The 25,541-nt window shown below is 44.9% G+C and overlaps 1 protein-coding gene across 2 annotated transcripts in view; it reads left to right on the top strand.

The window, feature by feature from the left end:
• LOC129338339 (phosphatidylinositol 3,4,5-trisphosphate 3-phosphatase TPTE2-like) overlaps positions 1-22,962 on the top strand; it is a 36,084-nt gene extending 13,122 nt beyond the window's left edge. For both annotated transcript variants that reach the window (XM_054992492.1, XM_054992482.1), the window contains exons 8-19: positions 1,118-1,181; positions 3,819-3,883; positions 6,171-6,231; positions 7,898-7,979; positions 8,440-8,528; positions 11,407-11,468; positions 13,461-13,541; positions 13,942-14,047; positions 14,210-14,307; positions 16,655-16,753; positions 19,939-20,009; positions 22,666-22,962. In XM_054992492.1, coding sequence (XP_054848467.1) covers positions 1,118-1,181; positions 3,819-3,883; positions 6,171-6,231; positions 7,898-7,979; positions 8,440-8,528; positions 11,407-11,468; positions 13,461-13,541; positions 13,942-14,047; positions 14,210-14,307; positions 16,655-16,753; positions 19,939-20,009; positions 22,666-22,774 — 987 coding nt within the window. In that variant the 3' untranslated portion in view covers positions 22,775-22,962. The remainder of the gene's footprint in view (positions 1-1,117; positions 1,182-3,818; positions 3,884-6,170; positions 6,232-7,897; positions 7,980-8,439; positions 8,529-11,406; positions 11,469-13,460; positions 13,542-13,941; positions 14,048-14,209; positions 14,308-16,654; positions 16,754-19,938; positions 20,010-22,665) is intronic.
• Positions 22,963-25,541: the final 2,579 nt, after the last annotated feature.

Here is a 25,541-nt window from a genome sequence, read left to right as displayed (position 1 = left end):
GTATTGCAAAGATTATGCATCTTTCCCTTGTTGTCTTCCCCCACACTAGTCCTTTCTGAACATGGGAAAGCTATTTCTTGGACTAATAGCCACAGAGGTTGAGGCAGGAGGCGGGGCCTACATCAAAGATGGCAGAAGGGGTAAAATTCTGTCAGTGATTTCCACTGATGAATTGCTGGATCCAGCCTTTGGTCTTGGAGTATATTTGTACCTATAACACCATCTTCAAACTCTAAGCTTACACAACTATTCTCACTTGAGGAGCTCCTCAGTGTACTGGCATTTATGTTTTTGTTTGTTTTGCTTGTAGAATGTAAGTGTCTTTGCAGGATTCTTAATCCTGGAAGGTGGAATAAAAACGAAATTTTAAAATGATGATATAAACTATTAATTCAGAAAACACGTTCGCCTTTTTTCCCCAGCATAGGAGGGTGCATGTATGTTTGTAGAGTAAGATTTCATTGAATAGCTCTTTAAAACATCTGGTATCTGACAAAAGGCACTTGAATCTTGAAAGCTTGTACCCTGGAAAACCTGTTGGTCTTTAAGGTGCTGTTGGACTGAAATCTTGCTCTGCTACTGCAGACCAACATAGCTACTCACCTGAAATTCTGCATTTGTGGGTTTCATTCCCTAGTTCTGAACGTATATTTCCTAGAGTTTGTTAAAGATCCTTTTATCATTTTTCATTGCTACATAGACTTTATTATTTGTAGTTCTTAATCTTACTTCAGGAACTTAGAACTTCTTTTATACATCTTCTGAAGGTATACAGCTGAAGTCCAGAAAAGTAGTCTGTTTCATTGATTTCTATTCCCCCATACCACCTGAAAACACACATTATGAATTTCCTGTTTTGTAAAGGTTAGGTTATAGGATATTCCTGTGCTCTTGTAAACTTTGGGTACAGAACTTTAGCAACTTTTCTTCTTGTGCTTGAGACGTGCTGCAATTCCATTAGTAATAGCAAAGCTAGTAAGACTGACTTTGGAAAACAATTCCAGGAAAAGTTTGTCATCCCCTTCTGAACTTAACTAAAATGTGATCTATTAGTACCGAAATTTGGCAGCATTTATTTCTAGGTTAATGGCTTCCTTAACCTTTCCCCCATTCATAGGTCTCAGAAAATAAAAGACGTTATCTAAAAGATGGCTTTGATTTGGATCTCACTTACATCACTGGTATGTACATCTGGATTTAGAAACTGGTTGTCATAAACTCTTATTGCAGGAAGCAGCACAAATCCAACATTTGGGAGTTTGGAGAGAAAGCGTACCTGAACATCAGGGGAATCCCCTTTAGTCTCTGTCCACTCTCTTTAAGGTACTTAAGCTATTTCCTGTGTGTGTGTGTGTAAGGTACACTAATGCAGTGCTAAAGAAATTCTTGTTGATATCTAAGTGTCAAAAGCCAGTGTGCAGAGGCTTTAGATCAGAACGATCAGTATGACAGGTAGACACATCAGGTGACAGAGAGTCAGATGGTTAACTTAAGAGTCAGGAGACCATGAAGTGAATGACTCAGCTAAACTCATGGATGTATCTGATTGGGTGTCTACATGTATATATAGCTACCATGTACAGTATGGTTGGGGCTTCTTGCAAGTCCAGGTGTAGGCGAAGCACTTTGTCTCTCTGGACTGTAAACTTGTATATATTGCTCTTTATCCACCTATAAATAAATTGTATTATACACCTTTGCTAAACTAACAAGGTGTGGACTCTTTGTGGATCCTCCTTAAGCTGGTGCAGTCACGCTGAATACACACTATCCAACAATTCTTTCCTCTTATGGTTAAAGTCTAACCATAATGTATTAGGATGGCCAAAGTTCTAAGGGCACGTAGCACAAATCTTCACACAACCAAAGAGCATGACACTACCTTTTTGTGTCTTGAACTGGCGGTGGCTGTGTTGGTTGTTTTCCTTTTCTTCTGAACCTGCTGGTAGGGCTCAACACTTCCCACAGTGCCATTTTGTCAGTCTTTCCTTAATGTGATGTCCTGTGTGACTGTTCAGTTCCCCTGCTGCACTGTCTGACGCTGGATGACTGGGGGTGGGGGCTGTGACTCTGCAAGTCAAAAGCAACCATGTACTCTCTACCCTAGTGTTGGTGGGTGGACACTTGTGTATCCTTCCTGCACATCACCTTACCTCCCCTTTCTTTAAAAATCTGGAATACAGTATAGCAATCTTTTTGGAAATAACTTATCTGCTTTCTTATTAAGAGATGACAGGATATTGTGTTATCGGGTTTCTTTTACTGTCTGGGAAAGGCCCTGTAAGCAAGCACCTCTTTATTGGAAACGTATGTAGGATGTTGCAGTGGGAAGTGCTGAACTGTATTAACTTTGGAACAGCCACAACAAAAAAGACGTTTCCAGTCTCCTCCTAACCTGGTTAGAAGGAACAAAAGAATGAGAAGGCTGCCTGCTTGGTTATATGTCTTTAGAACGATTTTCCCTTCAACTAGTCCTGCATTACTGATGTGACATGCTGTTGAAATACAAATTCTCATATAGCTTGGTCATCTTGTTCATGTGCTTTTTGTAGCGGCAGAGGTACAAGCAAAGTTCAGCCTCCTGGTAGGGAAGCTTAAGATCCCGTAACATTGCTCATAAAATTGGAGCCTTGCTGTTTAATGACGCAAATGTAAAACTGCACATTTCATTTTTTTTTTACGTTAGGTACTTGTGACTTCTTGCATTCATTAATCCATCCTTTAATTCTTTTTACCAGAGATCATGAGCGAATTACTGACTGTAACTTCCCAAGAGGTTCTGTTTGTGTTTGAGAAAACTTAAGTACAAATGCCAAACCACAAAGCTTCATAAAAGTACAAGTTGGGGTGTGAAGCAGGAATAGCAGCTGGGCAGGAGCTTGATCCTGCCCTCCAAATGCATGTCTTTTCGAGTGTTACATTTTTAAAAAAATCCTGTCTCTCCTCTATGGAACTCAATGTACCATGGTGGAGACTGCCACATTTGGAAGGCCGGATGAGGTAAGTTAGGCTAAGACAGTGATTTACCCAAGAGGGGCACCTAGTGAACCTCACAGCCATGTGAGGGTTTGAACCCACTTCTCCTTAGCTGAGGCCAAACACCAGTTAGTCGCTCTGATGTTCCTAGACACACCACAGCAGCTTAAGATGGGATGAATGATTGTTATGGCTACTGCAGTACATTTTTGCAAGCTAGCAATCCTTTAAGAGTTCAGAGAAGCGGGTTGTAAAACTGTGACGCGATATGCATATGGAATGTATTACATCCAGAAACGATTTTTCTTTGAGATGAAAAGGTAACAGACACTGCTCTTGTTGTAGTCTGAATGTTCTTGAGGATGGATTCCCAAGTTGTTAAAGTGTAACCTTTGGGCATGTGAATATTCGTATTTCAGCTGGAATGCTAGAGGCTGGGTCCAGTGCAGCTTTTCCGGGGCAAAAGGGCTTCCACTTGTAGAGTGCAAGTTTCTCAGCTCTACCCTTCTGTGGCAGCCTGAAAAGTTGCAGGATTTGGGGGACAGGATTTCAAACTGCTGCAGAGGGGCGAGGTCACGAAAGTTGCGGTCTGCAGGTGAAAGTCCTTGTGCCCATAAAGAGGCTGTGGTGGATCGAGCCCCATTGGCTGAGTCCCACAGATCTGTTCTGCTCATGGTGGAAAAACCTCTCTCCCCCTCATTCAAGATCCTCATCCATCAGGGGAAGTTTTTTCTGCCGAAGGAAGCTGCTTCTGCTAACTTACTGGATCTAAGGGGTCCAATCCCTTTAAGCTAACAAACAAATATAACTCATTTACAGTTTTCCATTCTTTTCTTCTTCAGCTCGTGTTATAGCAATGTCCTTTCCGTCTTCCGGGCAGCAGTCTTTCTACAGGAATCCTATAATGGTAACCTAAACTCTGAATAACTGCGTAAATAGCATTGGGCACAATCTTATTATATAATTGAGTAAGCGTGTTTCAGACAACTCACTTTATACCCTGGTGCACCACCAGAGGGCACTGCCATGAAGGCAAGCCTAGGTAAGGCACCATGTCCCTCCAGAAAAAGTGCCATGGTGAGAAGCCCAGGCCAGGAGCAGGATGGGAGAAGGTGGCAATGCCCACCCCGCCTTCACCCAGCTGACATTAGGAGAAGAACAGTTGGCAATAACCACTCCCCTTGTAGCCCAGTTGGTATTAGGAGCGGAGCAGGTGGAAATGCCGACTCCTCCCCTTATCCCACTTGGTATTAGGAGCGGAGCAGTTGGCAATGCCCACCCCCCACCTTAACCCACTTGTTATTAGGAACGGAGCAGGTGGTAATGCTCGCCCCTGCCTTAACCCCATTGGTATTAGGAGCGGAGCAGGTGGAAATGCCTGCCCCCCCTGCCTTAACCCAGTTGGTATTAGGAGTGGAGAAGGTGGCAATGCCCGCCCCCACCTTAACTCAGTTGGTATTAGGAGTGGAGTGGAGCAGATGGCAATACCCGCCCCCCACCATCACCCATTTTGGATCAGGAGTGGAGCAGGTGGCAATGCCCACCTCGCGCCTTCACCTGACTGGAGTCCGGCACAGAGCAGGAGGCAATGGCCTTCTTCTCTTCACTCAGCCAGAATAAGGAGCAGAGCAGGTGGCAATGCCTGTCCTCTTCAACCTTCCAGAATAAGCAACTGAGCAGGCTGCAGTGACCACCCTGTCTTCACACTGCCGGAGTCAGGAGCCAAGCATTCAGCAATGCCTGCCCCCCCTTCAACCTGCTGGTATCAGGAGCAGAGCAGGTGGCCATATCCGCACCCCCTTCACCCAGCTAGGATCAGGAGCTGAGCAGGTAGTAAAGCCCGCCACCCATCTTCACCTGTCAGGATCAGTCGTGGAGCAGGAGGCAATGCCTGTTCCTCCCTTCACCTAGCAGGGAGCAGGTGGCAATGCCCACCCCCCTTCACCCAGCTGGGAGCAGGCTCGGAGCAGGCGGCAATGCCTGCCCCCCTTCACCCAGACATAGTCAGGTGCAGAACAGGAGGCAATGCCCCCCTTTACCCTGTATGTATCATGCATGGGGCAGGTAGCAAACCCACCACCCCTTCACATGGCTGAGATCAGGCAGATCAGGTGTAGAGCAGATGACAATGCCCACCCCCCTCCATCAGCTGGAACCAGAGACAGAGGAGGAGCGAATGCCTGCCTGCCCACCCTCCCCTTTCTAGAGCCCATTGTATTTTTTCCCCACAACGAGCTTTGTTGCTAGTCCTTAATATTAAGGCTGCCTCAGACATTGTAGTTGGAGTCCGGGCAAGGGATGGGAACAAATGCAGCTCTTGCTGAACCAGCGTAGATGATGCCATCCTAGCAAGTGACGCCACTGCAGGCAAGGGGGTTGTTCCTACCATCCCACTGCATATGCAAGTTGCTGGCTAATCTCCGTGTTCGCTCCCGAGCTGTCACAGCAAGTTCCTGGGAGAGTGACCTTTGCAATACGGTGGCGAATTAGTCCCCCATGCCACAAGTTCCTCTCCTGCCTAAACACCCGATTGAATCTCCTACCAATTTTCAATGGCTTCTCCACCTTTTATTTTTCTTCCTCAGTCCTTTTCATCTGGCATGTTCACAAACTGAAGTATCCCACCTGTGCACCAAGGCTGTTGCAGGCCTGGCTCATGGTAGTAATGTACTGACAGTCAGCAACGGTGTTGCCCTGGGAAAGGCCTTTCTAAATTGAGCCCCTTTTACTTTACTGTGTGTGCATGTGGGAGTGGGGGTGGGTGGGAATAGTTCTTGCCTGCACCTTTTCTTAAGTATTGGTTGTATAATAACAGCTAGTTAATATTTGATCCCTTGTTTCTTCTTTACTTTGCAGGAATGGTAGCAATTTGGTCTGTGAACACTAAAGCAACTGAGATCTTAATTAAATTCTCCGTTATATGAATACATTCTTGGGGATAATCAGTCTGCTAATGATTAGTCACAAGTGAAACATAGTCCTATATTTGTTTGTTTGTTTATTAATTACACTTGGAATCGGAATACGCCAGTAGACTGACTGCAGCATTCGTGCAGAATACTTTTTTACATAAGAAAGCTCTGAATTTCCAGTCTTCAAAAAGGGTGTGGGGGGGGGGGAGCCCAAGACCAAATGCATTAACTAGCCTTCTCCCAACTGCAAACTCTTCAAATGCCTTGCTTCCATTTTCCTAGGAAGTTGTGAGGTTCTTGGATACAAAGCATCAAGGCCACTATAAAGTCTACAACCTTTGCAGTAAGTGCCTTATCTTTTTTGTTTTCCAGACCCGCTACTTTCACCAAACGCAGCGTATGGTTTATTTGACCATATACGATAGTCTTAAACTGGCCTTGAAAGAACATGCATTGGCGCTGTGCTCTTCTCACGCTGCTGCCTGCTTAGTAGACTGTATTAATCCTGCTCCAGTCATTAGAAATGGGCTGTGCTTAAGGATTTGGTCAACTGTCATCTTTGTTGCCAACAAAAAGCCATTGGGGAGCCAGAAGTTGGATACTAACAGTTGGGATCCCACAGAAAACTTACACTAATGGAAGGGAGAGGGGATTTCACAGATTTCCCCTTTTGCGTTATTCCTGGAGGTCCAACAGGAACTGAATGTCAGGGATCATTTTGAGCTGCAGCAGGAGTGGGGAAAGTGAAGGGGGCGCCCCACGATGATGGAAATCCCTTCTACGGGATCCACACCCAAGTCAAATAAAAATCTTCTCTGGAGTGAGGCAGGTGAATTAGTTTATTTACCTCATTTATAGTCTCCCTTTCTCAGGTTCAAGGTGGCTGGCAGTGCTAACAATTGTGCGTACTGTCACTATTTAATTTATTTACTCCGTTTATAGCCTTCCTTTCTTCCAGTGGGCACCCAAAGTGGCTTAGAACTTCTATCCTCCATTTTATTCTCACAGCAACCTTGTAATGAGGGGGGTTAGGCTGAGAGTGTGTGACTGGTCCATGGTCACCCAGCAAGCTTCCAAGGCAGAGGAGGGATTTGAATTTGGGTCTCCCAGAACCTAGTTTGACACTGTACCGTGCTGGCTTTCTAGAAGAGTTCTCTTACCTCAATGGTAACATGATACAGTAGGGGAGAGAAGACGCTTGCATTTCCGTGCTGCTGCTTAAGCAAACATCAGACTTACCTACAGGTGGCTTGGCCTGAAATGTTGTTTGGCTATCCCTAGAAGATTATTTTTTTAAACTATATTTGTATTGATTTTTTAACAAGAAACTTAAGTTCCTTATCCAAACTAAAAGACACTTTGCAACTTCAAATGTCCATTAACTTTCTAAGAGCCAGAAGGTAACAAATTCTCATTTCATAACTTGATCAACAAACATGGTAGTAAAAGAATACTTAAAGTTTCTCTACACGAGACACCTCAGCACGTATTCGTCAAGTGTAGGGAGACGCAATATTAGCCAGGAAGTGTAGTTTAAAAAGAGTTTGCTCCTCAGAGCATTTGTTAAATTCATCTTTACCTCCTGAAGGCTTTGTCAGTTTCACCTCTCCAGTCTAAAACTGTGTGGGATTGCAACCAGAGGGTGGCAAGGAATGGAAATGGGCTGGAGTTGCCTCCTCGAGCCGGGCTTGGACCTGGAGGAGTTATAATGGGCCAAAGTTCTTCTGGCATGTCACAGCCTCTTCACACAGCTCCAGTGTACAGCAAATCCTTTGCCCTGCCGCCTGCTCTGACTTTTTAAACTTCCGTTCCCGACTAACATTGCGTCTCCTGACAGGTGTTCTTCATGTGTCAGACAGATGTCTTGTGTAGAGATAGCCTAGAGAACAAGTCCTTCCCACACCATGTAAGGCGAACAGTTAAAAATGTCTGAGCAAAATATTGTTGAGGAATCTTTCCAAGGGACATTTGGGGGGCATTTTAAATATGTAAATCCTCTTCCCTTGCAGGTGAACAGGGCTATGACCCACTGTATTTCCATTACAGGGTGGAACGGCTGTTCATCGATGACCATAATGTTCCTACTCTAGAGTAAGTAATATGCCAAGATGATGCTGTGTTTCGTCTACAGGCTTAGAAATGTGAATATAAACTTTTCAGGCTAGTTGGCCATGTTTAAAAATGTGCCACTTCCTCCAACCCATTAGAAACAGGGCTTCATGGCAAAGCTTAGATGCAAACAGGTTTTCCATTGGGGAGGAAGGGAGGGGGGGTCTCTTTTGACCACCAAAATGGCTGTTTTGGGGATTGTGGAACCTGTATGGGCAAAAACCATGTGGGGTGGGAGCTGTAAAAAAAAAAAAAGGAGTGGGTTAACTGAGGTTGAATGAAAAAGCTGGCTGCATCCGATCCATTGTGTCTGTGTCTTCTGATTGAGCTTGAAGAAATCTAATACTGATGCTCTGATAAATGATAGGTTGTATTTTACATTTTATAGAACAATAGCTCAGACAGCAAAGTCTTAAGTGAAGTATTTCCTTTATCTCTTAAGGGAGATGCTCAAGTTTACTGCTAATGTGAGGGAATGGATGAATCGGGACCCCAAAAATATTATAGCAATACACTGCAAAGGAGGGAAGGGTAAGTAAGCATGTTTTAGTGAAAAGGAGAAGGTTAGCCTTGGGAAGAAATATGAGGAAGTAGAACTTTTACTGAATTTTCATTCGTGACTGTGAGAAGTCAGCATTTGTTCAACATATTGCAACATGGGTGGGTTTTTTTCCGATTTTATAATCTGTTCTGTACCTAAAAGTGAAAGGAGGTAGCAACTTAGAAATATCTAACTAGTATATTTAATCTTGTGTTCATCCATCCATAGATCAAGAGTTCTTGATTGCTGATTTTTATTCCGTTCCTTCCCCAAGGAGCTCAGTTCCCTATTTTATCTTTACACCAAACCCTGTGAAGTTGGCTGGGCTGTAACTTAGCAAAATGTACAACTTTAGTCCAAACTAAGAAGTCTTCCTCCGATTTTATGATTCCTCCGCCCGCAGCAGAGCCACTTTAGTTGGAGGAAGGCTTCTAACTTTGCTGGACAAGAGTGGTGTTGGTTACATCTTCGAACCTGGAACAAGCGGGTGCCATGAAAACATCTAAAAGCACCATGGCATCCAAGGGCACCACGTTGGGAATGGCTGTATTATGCTCTCTTAGCCCCAAAATTATCCACTGCCTTTCTGCCCTCATAAAGGTCACCAAGGCAGCTAACGAATTAAAACATACATAATAAAAATCACATTTTAAAAATCATTAAAATAAAACCAGAGCTCTAAATACATACAATAAAAAACCTTGGGCAGGAGATCGCTGAGGGAATGCCAGACAAAGCCCCAAAAAGCTGACGGAAGATGGCATCAGAAGAGGAAAGATAAATCTCACTGAGGAGAGAGTTCTAGAGTTTTGGTGCCACTACTGAGAAGGCCCTCTCTTGGGCACCCTAAGCACGGCTTCCAAAGATGACTGTAGTGGTTAGGCAGGTACATAAGGGAAGTAGGTGGTCCTTCAGGTATGTTGGTCCCAAACCGTGCAGGGTTTTAAAAGTCAGAACCTTGAATTGTGCCAGGAAACAGATTGGGAGCCAATGTAAATGAGCCAAGACTGGAGTGATGTAGTTCCTATGACCCACTCCAGTCAACATCTTGGCTGCAGCATGCTGCACCAATTGAAGTTTCTGAACACTTCTCAAGGGCGGCCCCATGCAGAGTGCATTGCAGGAATCTAGTCTAGATGTAAGCAGGGTGTACACCACAGTGGAAGATCTTTTCTGCCCAGGAAACGCCACAGCTGGCTAACCGAATGAAGCTGGTAAAAGGCCACAGCTGCCATCCACTTATCCAGAGGTACACCTGGGTCCAAGAGTACCCCTGGACTACCAACCTGTTCCTTCAAGGGGAGTACAACCCTGTCAAGAACAGGTGACCCCTTAAATCCCAGGTCAGACCTTCCACTCCTCAGCAGCACTTCTGTCTTGTCAGGATTAAGTTTCGGTTCATTAGCTGACATCCACTCCAAAACTGCCTCCAGGCACTGTTTCAGAGTTTTCACAGCCTCCTTGGGATTGGCTGAAAGCGTGAGACAGAGCTGTGTGTCATCCACTTGTTGTTGACAATCCAGTCCAAATCTCTGGATGACTTCACCCAGCAGTTTCATGTAGAGGTTGAAAAGCATAGGGACAACATGGAGCCTTGTGGGACCCCGCAGGCCAAAGGTCAAGGGGCCGAGCAGCAGTCCCCCAGCACCACTTTCTCAAACCTACCCCCCCCCCCAGGTACGTCTGAAAACACAGCAAAACGGTGCCTCCCAATAACAGCCCAGAAGGGTATAAGGGGCAGTGATATTGAGAGGTCCATGAGAATCAACAATCACACTCCCTCTGTCCATCTCCTGGAACACGTCATCCACCAGGGTGACCAAGGCTGTTTCAGTTCCCATAACCAGGCCTAAACCAGATTGGAAAGGACACAAACAGTTTGCCTTATACAGAAAAGCCTGAAGTTGCCCATCCACCACCCTTTCGAACGCCTTGCTCAAGAATGGAACATTTGAGACTGGTTGGTAATTATTGAAATCTCCTAGGCCCAGCGTAGGCTGCTTTAGAAGTGAATGCACCACAGCCTCCTTCAACACTGGGGGGTGAGTCGTGACCACCCACTCTCTCAAGGAGGCATTAACTTTCTCTCATACCCAGTCAGCCAGTCCCCTGCCCCTGCTGCCTAGCAGATTTAAGAAGCCAGGAAGGGCAAAGGTCATACAAGCTGGTAGTAACCCTCAAACCCCCAAGGATCCTGTTCACATTCTCAGTCTGAATAAACTTAGAAGTATCCCAAACAACTGGACAGGCCGTCACCCTGGTACCATCTGTCACTGCTAATGTAGAGTCCACGTTGGGAAGGGTATGTTAGCCCAAAAGGGCCCCACCCACTCCTAGCCCAATTAAGGAGAAGGCAGGTGGAGTAGGAGTACCGAAAGTCTTTATTGCAATAAAGGGAGGAACAGGTTCTTAACACAAAGCAAGTTACCTCAGGTTCCTCACAGAAAACAAAGCTGCTGCCCCTTTTATACTAAGGGCAGTCTATTCCATATATGGTAATCCAAGCTAATTGGCCTGTTTCAGTAGCGCAGTATGAAGTTCCAGGCACAAGTGTGTCTAAAGAGTTAAACAAGTTAAGTTGATCACGTCTCCTCTGGTACCGCCTGTGATCAGTATATTCCTTTAGGAGCACTAGGCCAGACTGGGCCCAACATCAGGTATGTGCCATCAGGTATGAGAGAGTTTATCTGCAAATCGCTGAGCAAAATGGTCGCAGCCGGACACCAAGCAGTCCACCTCCTCCTGCCAGCCAGATCCCAACAGGCCTCCGGCACAGCTCCACTGGCCTGAGGTTGCAAAGTATTTTCACTGTTCCAACTGTGTTGTGCCTTTCCTCGTATCGAGTTTTTGTTTTCCCTTTTTATGCAGGTAGGACTGGGACTATGGTTTGCACCTGGCTTATTGATAGCAACCAGTTTGAGAGCGCACAGGTACAAAAAGTGGTGATCTTTACTCGGGAGAATTAAAGCATTTGGGATGTGGGCTGTGGCTCTTCTATGGGTGATAAGCAGGGTTGTAACTGTGCTATATGACTCTGTGACTCACAGTTTCTGACACAAAGCTTAGCATGTTCTTTGTCTCGACTCTGTTCCCCTCTCCTTTTAAAGAAAGCTGTTCTTTTTTTAAAAGGGACCTGTCATTTTAGACTCCAAAAGATTTGAAAGTATATGAGGTAGTGCTGCACGAAATTTCTAAAGTCAGGAAAGGAGTTGAGTAGGATGTGGTCAGGAAATGCGTGGCACTAGTGCTCTGTGAAACTCCTTTGTGTGGGAGAGCGTATTATGCTACTTGCCATAATCCCGAAGTTTATTAGTATTCCCCTTGGGAGATGATTGAGAAATGTTGACCAGACATCCCGATTGCCTTTACTGGATGTTTTCAGGGTAATAAATCTGTAATGATTGCGGAGTTGTACTCAATGGCTTGAATTGGTTGTTTCTGTCATAAGAACTACCCATCAATTGTCTACAATATGTAGAGAGCCAGACAGTACTATTTTGGATAATGACAATGTGGTGCATTCACTTTAGAAAAATTCCACTGGCCACCATCTCATTTTAGGTAGGGCTGCTGCACCCTGCAGACCCCAGCCGAACTGAGAATCATTGTAACAATTATTAGAATTGTTTAAGGCTGGTGTTCAAATACCATGTAGAGGTTCCTCAAAATAATGGTGTGGGTGGCTGCAGTGTTTGCATATTGCTTCCCGTGAGGGTTCTGCCTGGCTGCATAGGGAAGCTTTTTATTTATTGACAATATTTATATCGCACTGTTCTGCCCAATCCTCCTTGTGCCAGCTGCCATCAGAAATGGGTAGTGCTGGAATGGAATGATTCTACACGAACCAAGGCAGAAACTGTGTGTATGGATGTTGCATTTCCCATTGCAAAGAGCCCGCTGTATGGAATGGTAGGCTTGCATCCTCTGGTCAACACAGTGTTTGAAGCGGTCTTTAGGCTGCATCCTGTGAAGCAGTTTAAATAAATAAACTCTTCTTGCTTTTTAAAATGGCAAACGGCCTCATAGCTGTGGGGGAAAAATCTGCCCTGGCCCCAGCCTGGTGGGACACTCTCCCACTGGAGTTCCGGGCCCTGCAGGACCTATTGCAGTTCCGCAGGGCTTGTAAAACGGAGATGTTCCGCCAGGCCTTTGGTTGAGGACCAGCGGGTGTCCCCTCTTATCCTATCTAGGATCGCTGCTTCTTCTATGACTGCCCTCGGCTATGCGTTCTACCCACAGCTATGACTTATGCAGGTCTTTTATTAGTATCCAAAGTAGCCTATGTATAATGGTGCTGGAGTATTTTAATATAAGTTTTTAAGTGTGTTTTCAAAGTTGACTATTAATTTATTGTGTTTTAACGATGATGTGAGCTGCCCTGAGCCCATTTGTGGGGAAGGCGGGATATAAGTCAAATAAAATAAATAAATGAATTGTGCTGCTAGGACAATTGGGAGGGAGCATTTTACTATTGCTATGAGAAGGTGGGGCTTCTGTGTCGTACATAGACAATAGCAGAATCTATTGTAGGGGTTTTGAGAGGGTTTTTTTGAGAGGGTTAGTGGGTAGAACCAGAAAATGATTTGCATAGGAGGTGGGACCAATAATACAATGACTGCCATGGGTGTGGCAATAACCAAATATTGGAATTATTCCAAGTAAAGTGTCCTCCTGTAATGGGAGCAGATGTTTCTAAATGGGTGCTTCCTGCCAACTCTAGGTGACGCTTTTTGGGATCTTCTGAAGCATCTCCTATTCACATTAACTGGAGGAAAGCCAGGACAGGCTCTTTGCTTCCTAGAGCAAGTGAGCTCTAAGAAACACATTGGCAGGCACCACGGTGCCCATAAGTGGTACGTGTTGGGGATCGGTGATCTAATAGATACAGTAATAGCTATAGTAACATAACTTTGTTTTCCTAGGAAAGCTTGGATTACTTTGGCGAGAGGAGAACTGATAAAAGCACCAGTTCCAAGTTTCAGGGTGTCGAAACACCATCCCAGGTAAGTGCTTACCTTAGAGCTCCAATTAAGACACCAGAGTCAGTGTGTAGCATCAAAGGATTAACTCACCTAGTTAATAACAATAACTTACCCACTCCCTTGCACTTCTAGAGAGTATACCAGAGTAGTGGTCATTGGATTGTAGGTATATTGTGTTGTGAGTCCGAACAAGTCACGGGTTTGGGAATGATTTGAGAGCATGATGCTTGTAGATAGGAGATACGGAGGTTTGCAGAGTTTGTGATCCTTTAATTAAAGGGTGCAGAGGGTGAGCTGGGTGCCTGAAGGGTTGAGCTAAACTTTGGGTTTTCTATCAAGATTTTGACTCCCCAGAGCTAGAAAACATTGTAATATTCTTACAGGAAACATTGATTTTCTAAAAATACTTACCTTATTACAGAGTAGATATGTGGGGTATTATGAAATCTTGAAAAACAAGTACGACTTGAAGCTTCCGCCGGAGAGACCCCTCAGGATCAAAAGCATTAAGATTGCTGCTATCCACGGTAAGCATTGTTAATGCGTCCTATCCCACTTTTCTGCAGTGACTTTGAGTTTACTTCTCTGTAGATGGTGGCAATGCATGAATTTGCAGTGACACCTTCTTCGCTCTAAATTCCTTCATATTGATGCTATTAATCATTTTGCGATCGCTGTGTTTTTTGTAGGAGTTGGGAAAGGCAATGGGTCGGATCTGAAAGTACAGATCCTGATGAGGAAGAAAGAGGTCTTTCAGTGTGTTTGTGGAACCCTAGAGAATTGCAAGGTAAGGGACGATGGGTTAATCTAGAGTGCCTGTCTTGGCTGCTTCTGCTGCAGAGATTTCTCACTGTGGAAAAATGCATTTATGCATGAAACATGGCCTACGAAGATTTTTCCTGACTTCAGTATGTATTGTGGTCAGCTGCATTAAAGAGCCCTGTGGCGCAGAGTGGTAAGCGGCAGTACTGCAGCCCAAGCTCTGCTCACAAGCTGAGTTCCATCCTGGCAGAAGCCAGGTTCAGGTAGCCGGCTCAAGGTTGACTCAGCCTTCCATCCTTCCAAGGTTGGTAAAATGCGTACCCAGTTTCCTGGGGGTAAAGTGTAGATAACTGGGGAAGGCCATGGCAAACCACCCCATAAAAAGTCTGCCAAGAAAACGTCATGATGCAATGTCCCCCCCATGGATCAGTAATGACTCCGTGCTTGCACAGGGGACTACCTTTACCTTTACCTTACAGCTGCGTTTAAACATATGCAGTTGCCCTCCCTGAATAGTAATAGCAAAACAGAGTCTCTCACCCCAGCAAAAGAGTTGTTTTAAATTTACATGTGATTATGACGTTTGAGAGACTCCAATATAGATTTCTACTGGTGGGGCAGCAGCAACAGAGCAGCCAGTCCACCTCCCTGTTCCTTTACTGAGGAACAAGATGATTTGTGGCTGGTTGCCTGAGAAGGCTGTGGTTTTTTAGTACTTGGCTACACTTTTTTTTGCTGTGAGGCTCCCTGTCCCATGAAGAATACACCTTTGCTATGTACCCTTTTAAGGCTGAGCTTGTCATAGTATCAAACTCTCTGGACAGTCAAAAGAATGATATTCTAGAACTGCCTAGAAAATGCAAGACTTCTTCCCTGTAGCTTGAGCATTGCTTTTAAAACTGTGTGTAGTGGGTGCCTCAGTGTCATAGGAACTTTCCTGTGATGCGATTTAGTGGCTATCAAGCCAGTCTGGTTAGAGTGCCTGAGTAGAACTAGGTTCGAATCCCCTCATCTTCATGAAGCTCTCTGCATAACCTTGGAAGGCGGTGTTTCTTACATGCAACTTGGCTTGCCTTAAAGGACTGTCATCAGGGCTTTTTTTCTGGGAGAAGAGGTGGTAGAACTCAGTGGGTTGCCCTCGGAGAAAATGATCACATGGCTGGTGGCCCCACCCCCTGATCTCCAGACAGAAAGGAGTTTAGATTGCCCTCCGCGCCATGGCGCGGAGGGCAATCTAAACTCCCTTCTGTCTGGAGATCAGGGGGTGGGGCCACCAGCCATGTGACCATTTTCAAGAGGTTCCGGAACTGTTCCACCGTGTTCTGGCTGAAAAAAAGCCCTGACTGTCATGATGATAAGATGGGATACCTGTATACTGCCTTGAGCTTCTTGGAGGAAAGGCGGAATGAAAATAGATTGGATGAATGCTTTTCTCCCACACCCCAGTTCTTAAACTACTTTTAAACATCCTTAAGGATTTCTTTGAATTATGTGTCTTTCCAGGCTTCCTCTTGTGTTGGACTGCACATCAGTCAAATTTTAAACAGAAAAGGAAGAGATGAAGAGTCTCACAGTTGCCTTTTTTCATAGCAACAGTATTCCCCCACCCCACCCCAAAATACATTCACACATGTGTGGGCATGATTGTTGGCTGATTTGTGCCTGTTGGCATATTGCTCAAAGGATGAAGTGGAAAGCATTTTGCTAAAAGGTGTGCAAAATTAAATGAAAACATGGCTAGAAGAGAAGGTGTCGGTCTCCAGGCCAAACCAAGTATTTAGAAGGACTGTATTGGCTGGTATTGTTCCCACAAGCAGTACTAAATTAGCAGGAGGTGGTGTTGCAAGTCAGTTTGAGGATTAACCAAGAGTTTGTATTTTTTAGCGCAAAGAGAATGTTCGCATCCAGAGAGAGTCTTTAGGTTATATTGTTCTGAATGCCTTTGAACAATGGGCAATCATTTCCTAGATGCACTCCATTTGGAGAGCTATTAACACTGCATATTATTATAATCTTAAAACCACTATAGTTCAATATGGGAATAGCTAACTGGAAGCTTCTGTTGCTACCTGTCCACCCCACCCCCCACCCCCCATGTTCCCTGTGCCAAATGGGACACAAGCTACTGAGATTTCAGCAAGAAGGGTGAAGGGAAGAGGAACTACGTGGCTATTCTCCCTGCTGGTTTGGGGAGAGGGTTGCCCACCAAGACATTCATGGCCACAACCATTTCACCATTTGTGGGAGAAGGTAGAGATAATGGGCACTAGATGCATAAGACACTGGCATTTGCTGAGTGAGTAGACTTAATATCATGACTCCAAGAAAGCTTTATATTAGAAGGTGAGAGAGACGTGTGTACTTCTTTACAGGTGTTTTTCGATGGAGAACATGACTGCGTAGTAATTGGCTTGGAAAACTATCCTGTTGTTTGTAATGATGTGAAAGTCCGATTTGAATCTACTTCTTCTGTAAGTAAAAGAGTCACGGATCGGTCCATGCTTCCACACGTCATGGTTGGCTTCTTTTGTAAGAGCAGCTTTGCTGGATCAGACTGAAAGTCAGTACAGGCCAGCCTTCTCTTTCCTAAGCGCCCAAACAGATACCTCCAAGATGCCCACAAAGAGCATGAGAGCAACAGGCCTCTCCCACTGTTGTACCCGGCAGCTGGTATTCAGAAGTGCACTTCTTCTAAACATGGAGGCTCTCTTTAGCTGTCATGTGCAAGAGTCCAGTGGCACCTATAAGAGGAGCAAAATTTGTGGTAGGGTAGGAGCTTTCATGAGTCACAGCTCACTTCTTCAGATACCAAGAAGAAGTGAGGTGTGAATCACGAAAGCTCATAACCTACCACAAATTTTGTTAGTTTTGTAGGTGCTACTGGACTCTTGCTCTTTTCTACTGCTACAGACAGACTAACACGGCTTCCTATCTTGATTTAGCTGTCATGGCATTGATAGCCGTTTCCTTAAGGAATATGTTTAGTCTAATTCCTTAAGTCCATCTAAGCAACTGGACTTTACTACATCCTCTGGTAAATTCCATAAGTTAATTATGCATTGGAGACTTTGTTTTTGTATCTCCTGAGTCTGCTGCCTATCAACTTTATTTGGGTGTCTTAACTTCTAGAGTGCATGCATAATCATAAACCTGTGCCTCCTCCATACACCCCCCTTCCAATTGTTTTTTTCCCCTCTTGAACATAAAGATGCAAACACACAGCTTTCTCCAACCACTTGACCAATTAGGCTGTCCTTTTCTGTATCTCTTCAAATTTTACAACATCATTATTCGAGATGGTTGGCCCGAAGTGTACCTAAAGTTCCAAATGCAGACAACCTAAATTTCTAGACGCATCAGAGCTGTAAAACAAGTTCAGTCTTTCCTCACCGCATAGATCCCCATTGCCCTGTGCAGGTGGGAGTGTCCAACTGATTATGATCCTTATATAAATCTAGGTTGTATCTGCATTTGGGATGTTGTGATACGGGCCCTCCACCACCAGTTTATACCTGATCAATGTGTGTATAAAGCTAGGAAGTCCCCTGTGCTAATGTGTGTTTACACTTTGAATCTCACTTGGCATTGTGTTGTCCATTGACCACTTTTGAGAGCTCCTTTGGGAGCTCTGTGTAGTCTACGCTGGGTATTCACCATCCTGAAAAACTTGGTGCGGTCTGCAAACTTGTCCACTTCACTCCTCATCACCGTCTCCAAGTCACTTAATTGAACCAGTTATTTGGCACCAGTCCCAGTTACGGGCCCATTCCATTCCAAGAACGCTGCTGACTGTGCTTTCAGTTTAACCACCTTGCTGTTGTTTAACACTGACAGGTGTCCCCTGTGACACAGACTTTGCAACAGAGCAACTGGTGTAACAAGAGTGCTTAGGTTTTTATAGATACAACATAGGCGCAGAGAAACTTTTGTGAATGAACCTACAGGTGCATCATTTAGGACTAAAAAGCTGCCGTGCTGGAGAAGGAGAAAAAGTAGGTTGGGACTGTAGCAATGAGTAAGGGAGGCATAACCACCCCCAATGGCATTTCTCTAGCTGAGAATACCCCCCCTCCTGGGAAAGCTTCCATCCCATAGGGGCTTTAAGTACGTGGGGTGCCTTTTCAGGGTAGTGGTGTGTGTGCGCGCGGGAGATTCAACCATTTCTACAGTTCTGATCCTTACCTGGAGTTGAGGGAGCTGTGGTCACTTTTTAAGCCCAAATACCACGTCTGCAATGCCAGAGCTCTAGCATGTGTGAGGTTTTTCCTTCAGGCTGTTGCTTTAACCGCAGCAATTTATTAATTCAGAGCATGTCTGGCAAAGAATCTCCCTCTGCAGTAAGGAAGTGTGTGTGTATATGTTGCTTTTGGTATACAAGCTAAAACAAGCAACTTTAGGAACTTTCTTTCCTATTACCTTTTGGAAAACTGTCTAGTCTTAACTAGAATGCCAGAGAGAGATGTTGGAAGGTGCTTTAACCCTCATGGACACAGTGCAGATTTTAAGTCACTGTTTAGGATGTTTTAACATAGTAGGCCTATGTTTTAGGTTCCTGTGTAAAACTGTGAGCACGCTTTTTTTTCTTCACTCAGCAAACTTAACAGCTTCAGCCTTGAGAGGGATAACTTAAGAATCAATGGCTTTTTATGACCAGAATAAATCTCAGAAAAATGGAACAAAGTTTGCAACAATTATTCTTTGAAATTCTCAGAGGTGTCTAACATCACGCCTTTAGAGAAATCAAAGTAGCTGATTTAATCAAGTCGTGTGAGGCTCACATAATCATATCTCTGTAAGATAACCAACCGCCGAACCCCTCAGATCTGGGTTGTGGTGAGATTAACTTATCTTTTCTGAAAAGGCTTAGTAAGACATTTAGAGAGACTGAATTTTATCTTTAAATCAGGCTGGGTAAGAGAAGGGATGAGAGATTCCTTTTTATTTATACTCTCATTTATATATGCTAGTGTTTTCCGTATAATTGCAATGATGGTTTAAGCAGAAAACCAGCAGAAAGTTAGATACATTCTGGTTTATGTGATCTGTTCAAGAGTTAGTAGAGTGATTTTAAATTTCTTACAGCAACACTGAGCGACCGTTCTTTGCACAGCTGTGTGGTTTAGTGGTTAATGCAACAGTCAAAAAGACTTTTGGTTTCTGTGTGCTTGTTTTAAGTAATCCCCCCACACACACACACACCTTCCACTGATCCTCAAAATACGAGGCAAAACCACAGGCTGTTACTTTAAAGCAGTTGCTCATTATGGCCGGCCCTTGACGCCCCACCCCCCAAACAAAATCTGATTTTTCACCAGTTGGACTTTTACTGCTGTTTAATATACATTATCTCTAGCGATGGACTATAGGAAACATATCACTGGAGGAAAATCTCTGGAAAGAATGGCATATTGATGTTTGGGCTTGTATGGAAGATGCTGGTTGCTAGAGGCTGGCTTTATTCCTAGTTTATTGTGCCTTTGGAGGATTTGAGACTTCACATTTTAACAGCGCCGTAGCAATACAGCAAAAGAAAATATCATGAAACTAGCTTGACATAGACGAGCATTAGTCATGGGTAGTAGGGAACGGCAGGGCCATACCTTGGAGAGGTTATTACTGATGCAGAATGTCTTTAATCTCCTCTTTTCGAATGCAGGATCTTCCAAAAGGCTATGACGACTGTGCTTTCTTCTTTTGGTTCCACACCTCTTTTATAGAGAACAACAGGTACACTGTAATGTTGGTTTGATGTCAAACTTGGACCAAAAGGTCTCCTCCTGCTGATTATCTTTGAAACTGGCGTATGGGAGTCCTACACTAGACAGATCTTTACGAAATCTTAATTCAGGACAGGCAACAAATGCTATCCAGAGGCTTTAGGGGGGTTCAGCCTTGCTTGCGCCCCCTTTTTTTGAGGAGGTCTTAGGCTTGGTAAGGGACGGGATCAGGAAGCTGCAATTCTTAATTCAAAGGCATCCGCTCCAAGAAGCAAGCAACAGCATTTCTTTATGGCTTGTTTAAGCCCCGTGGCGCAGAGTGGTAAGCTGCAGTACTGCAGCCCAAGCTCTGCTCACGACCTAGTTCGATCCTGGCGGAAGCCGGGTTCAGGTAGCTGGCTCAAGGTTGACTCAGCCTTCCATCCTTCCAAGGTCGGTAAAATGAGTACCCAGTTTCCTGGGGGTAAAGTGTAGATGACTGGGGAAGGCAAAGGCAAACCACCCCGTAAAAAAGTCTGCCAAGAAAACATCATGATGCGATGTCCCCCATGGGTCAGTAATGACTCGGTGCTTGCACAGGGGTGAAACCTTTACCTTTTTTAATGCTTAGTGATGAGAAGCAAGCTTTGCTGAGGGCTTCTGCAAACACACTAGCAGAAGAAAGCAGAGCTGGCTTCTTGGTACTGGTCACTGGCAGGCCATTAAACTGCTTCCTCTGTGTGATGTGGATGGAGGAGGAAAATGTTCAGGGATATGCTGTTTCCTTGCAGTTCTGGGAGTATCCAACAAAGGAAGCCAGTGAATGAAGAATGAAAAGTAATTTAAAAGTTTCCTTCCTTTCAGGGAGGGGAGGGAGGTCACCTCTGCCTGTACGATCACTGGGGGCAAGGACCAGACCAGTGGTTCGTCTAGTCCGGCATCCTGTTCCACGCAGCAGCTACGCAATTGTCCTGGAGGGCCAACGAACAGGGCATTAGGGGCTGAGGCCTCCCCCCGATGTTGCTTCCTGGCATTCGGTATTCGGAGGTCTATATGCTCTGCATGTGGAGGATCCATTTACTTCCCCTGGATAGTAGCCATTGATGGGCCTATTGTCCATGAAACCATCTCACCCTATTTTACAGCTGTCTCTGCTTATGACCATTGCTGAATTCTCCTTTTCCCATAGAGGAGAAATTAAACTAGCACTTCTGACTTCTTTAGAGCAGCAGGAAAAGATGCCCTTGCCTCTAGATCAGCGAGCCCCAACTGTCCCTACATTGGGAGAATGTTGCATCTGCCCATGTATAATTTACCAGTCAGTCTGCTGTACCATATAGCCGTAAAGGAAAATTATCAGAAGGCATGCTTTATTTGCCAAAAGAACAGACGGCAACGCAGCAAGCACAGACATATTCTGGGTGGGAAGTGACCTTTCATCCACCCCGCTGTAACTCCTCAGTGTGTCCATCTCATCAGTCCATCCATCTCCTTCCCTTGTGTGCAGCTGTTACAGCCGCTGACTATTGCCATATTACCAAAACCCACCAGCTAGCTTCTTCCTGCCAGGGCCAGCCCGAGGATTTTGGAGTGCTCTAGGCAGGTACGCCCTGGGCACTCAGGCCTCTTCCTCCACAGGAAGGCAAGAAGGCAGTGCTTGCCCTTCTCCCTTCCCTTCGTGCTTTAGGGAGGCAAGAAGATGCTGACCGTCCTCCTTATCCCTGGCAGTGGTGCGTCCTGGCACCTGTCTTCCTTTCCACAAGTCCATGGGGAGGTGGGGAGGCAGGAAGGCAACCCCTCTCCCATCCTTCTCACTCCTGCCTGTTCATTGCTCTTCAATGGCTAGTGCCCTAATTTAGGACTACCTAGTGGATGGGCTGCTCCTGCTCTTTACTGTGCAAAATGCCGTGGGTTAAATCTCGCCCTTGTTGCTATCATTTTAAAGCCACATGTGGCTAAACGCTTGTGTAGTTCGGGGAAGCCCTGAAGGAATGCAGGTCTGCGTAGGATGGCCAATTTCAGCACAGGCATTCAGTCTTGCCAGCATGTAACCTACTGTGGGAGAGTCCTGAAGGATTCAAGGTAGTGAGCAAAGACTAGAAGTCCTTTGAGAGCACTGTACAGCTGGTTTTTGCATGGAGTACAAAAACTCTTCAGCAATCCCAGCAACAAAGGCACAAATCTGTGTGAAGAGACTATGGCAAATGGTGGCCGCAGCTGCTCTCTTTGTACTAACACTGTGTGGAAAGGCCCAGATATTCTCTCGGGTGTGTGTACTTAGAAGGTCAAGCGTAGTGCAGCGTCTTCATGGGTAAGTGATCCTCATTGTGGCTTTGCAGTAGGAAACTTGTACTATGTGTATCTGTAAAAACACCTTTAGAGAGGTAGCTGTGTTAGCCTGCTGCATCCAAAGTAGCCTCTGCGGCGCCTAAAGACACACAAGTGTTATTGCAACACAAGTGTTTGTGAGTTGCAGCCTGTGCATCTGATAAAAGTGAACTCTGGCTCACAAAAGCTTGAGCTGTGATAAACTTGCATTTAAGGTGCCAGAAGAGTCTTCTTTTATGCATCTCTACTAGACTCATCCTTTAGCACTTTTTAAAGTCCTTCGTGTTCTTTACAGACTTTCACATAGAACTTGCATGGTTTGCATTAAAGGAACACTATTATTTTTTTCCCCCCACTAGACTTTACCTCTGTAGAAACGAACTGGATAACCCACACAAGCCGAAGATGTGGAAGATTTTCAGGGAAAACTTTGCCGTGGAGTTGAATTTCACTAAACCCGAGCCCTGAGTGAGAAATAGACTGTTTAAGTGGAATGACTTGTCCTGTTTCTCATCCTGTTTCCCTCCGGAATCATGCGTCTTTGCTATTGCTGTGAAGTCTGTAGAGATGGGAGCACCTTGGAAATGAATGTTGATATAATCTGCCTCATTTGTTTTTTTGTTTAGCTTCTATGATGATTAAAATAATTAATTTGCCGGTGGGCTTGTGTGTGGCTTGTGCCTGACCGCCTAGTCTGAATGGAAGGTCAGTGGTCACGGCACATCAACCCTCCATTATTCTGGATGAGTAAACTCGGGTTTTGCTTCCTTTGCCAACAACTGGGTGGATGAATCATTTGGATTGGTAATTTGCCCCATATAGTTTTAGCCGCAATTAAAGAATGGGAATTGGGGCCAGGGGCAGAGAACCAAAGTTGCCCTGACTCGTAGCTGTCTCTTAAGGTTTCAGAAAATCTAGTTTTATCTAGTGTGGAATGCTTGTTCCTAGTGCAAGTGGGCCCAGAATGGAGTGCAGAGTTTTTTCCAGGTAACTTCAATGTATGCAGGGCTTTTTTTTCTGGGAAAAGAAGTGGTGGAACTTGGGACCGCACAAGGATGTCACTTTGGGTCAGCTGGAACAAGGGGGAGGGGGTAGCTTAAATCGTCCTTGGCAAAAATGGTCACATGGCCGGTGGCCCCACCCCCTGATCTCCAGACAGCAGGGAGTTTGGATTGCCCTCTGCGCCACGGCACAGAGGGCAATCTAAACTCCCCATTGTCTGGAGATCAGGGGGCGGGGCCACCGGCCATGTGACCATTTTCAAGAGGTGCCGGAACTCCATTCCACTGCGTTCCTGAATGTATGCATAGAGACATTTTTTCAAGGTGAGCTTGGGACTTCAGGGAGTCTAGCACAAATAATTATTGGCACCCAGACACATAATAAGACACCTGCGAATCTGAAATCTTGCACTGGTGCAGAAACAGGTAATCTTGAGGTGAGGGTGACACCAGGATTGGGTAGCAAACTTCTAAGGACACACATGCATGCCCATCACTGCTGCCCGTTGCAGGGATCAGTCAGGGTGGTCTGCCTTCCAACCTCTTGTGGAGTTAACTGGATTTTGGAATTCTCTGGGGCTATTCTGGTTTGGGGATTACAAGATGATTTTTGGCACTAGTTCTGCTTCTCCTGGACACCCTTATATAATTTCATTGTGACAGATCTCTGATCCTATGCCCTATACAAGTTAACAAAGCAGGAAGAGACTGGAGCGTCTATTGCCCTAGATGGGCAGAGAAGCCAACCAGTTAGTAGCTTAGATGTCATTTAAAAAACAGCAGTTGCCTTGGCCCAGCTATTGTGTAAGCAAAAGTTTGGATTTTGTGTAGTAGTTTCCCTTTGGGGTGTGAGATTCAGGAAGGAAAAGGAAGGAGTACAGAAAGGAAAAGGGTTAATCCAGAGTTTTGGCTTAAAAGAGCTTCTGGCTCCGCTGCTCTCCCCTCCCATTATCGGAAACAAACCAAGCAGAAAAAGTTGAGCCGAGAGGGAGAAAGAGGTAGAGAACGCCCCCCGCCCCCAACTCATGTACTAGACCTAGTCGAAATGTTAAATAGCTTTGAAAACCCAGCTTCAAGAATGGAGCTATTGTCAACTTACTACTGCGAATTTTCTAGCTTACTTAGGGGGGACAATTCTTCAGATCATGGGTTTATAGTTACCAAGTCCAAGTGAGCAGTCAGTCTTGAGGCATCAAAGCCTTTGGTGTTTAAATAAACTTCTCTTTACCCTATTCTCTCCCCAGCACCAGATAGTTTAGATGAGGGAACCCACTTGTGAGTTGGACACATGTTCATCCTAACTGATAGAAGATAAGCAGGAAGCAAGGGGCCCTTTTGGTTGGGATTATTAATACTCAGTTGGGAGCAGCTGATGTACCAGACTTGCATTTGAAACTCAGCCCATTCTCAAACCTAATCTGGATCCATATCTAGAGGGCCATTAGAGTTCTGCTGCTGGGTTTCTCTATTTGGGGGGCCTATTACTGCTGGTGCATACTTATATCAGACTGGGAAGCTTTCTGTGAGCGTGGAAGGCCCTACTACACAAGGCCTGTGATGGAGAGAAATCTTCTAGGATGGCCCACAAATCCTTTGGCTGAAATGTGACAATATTTTTCTGCTCCTATAATACCAGATTTGGTGAATTCTTTCAAATCATAAACATCCCAACGCTTATTTTGGCAAATGAGCAGTGGTTAAGCGTGATAGTGCTATTAGTGGAGGAAGAATAAAACTAACAAATATGTTTATAAAATACCTAGTACAGAATCTGCTGCCCTGACCTGGATAGCCCAGGTGAGCTTGATCTTGTCAGATCTCAGAAGCTAAACAGGGTCGGCCTTGGTTAGTAATTGGATGGGAGACCTCCAAAGACGACCGGGGTTGCAGAGGCAGGCAGTGGCAAACCATCTCTGTTAGTTTCTTGGCATGAAAACCCTGCTGGAGTTGCCATAAGTCAACTATGACGAGGGCACTCTTTACCACCACCAGATCTGCGATTACCGTTAGTTTTCATTATGTTCATCTCAGTTTTTTCCACAACAGTGGATTACAACTACTATTTTCTACTGAAGGCTTTAATCCAAAATGGAGCTGCACTGGTTACTTAGAAGTCAGGTGAGCTCAATGCAAGATAGCGGGCCTAAGTCCCTGTAATATGGTTGGTTCATAGAGTAAAAACTCTTCATATTTCAACAAATAAGCTAGACTCTAGCAGCTATAAATAAAGGCTG

The sequence above is a fragment of the Eublepharis macularius genome, chromosome 1 (genome assembly GCF_028583425.1).
Source record: "Eublepharis macularius isolate TG4126 chromosome 1, MPM_Emac_v1.0, whole genome shotgun sequence".
Taxonomy (NCBI): Eukaryota; Metazoa; Chordata; class Lepidosauria; order Squamata; family Eublepharidae; genus Eublepharis; species Eublepharis macularius.
This window is presented reverse-complemented; position numbering and strand designations above follow the sequence as displayed.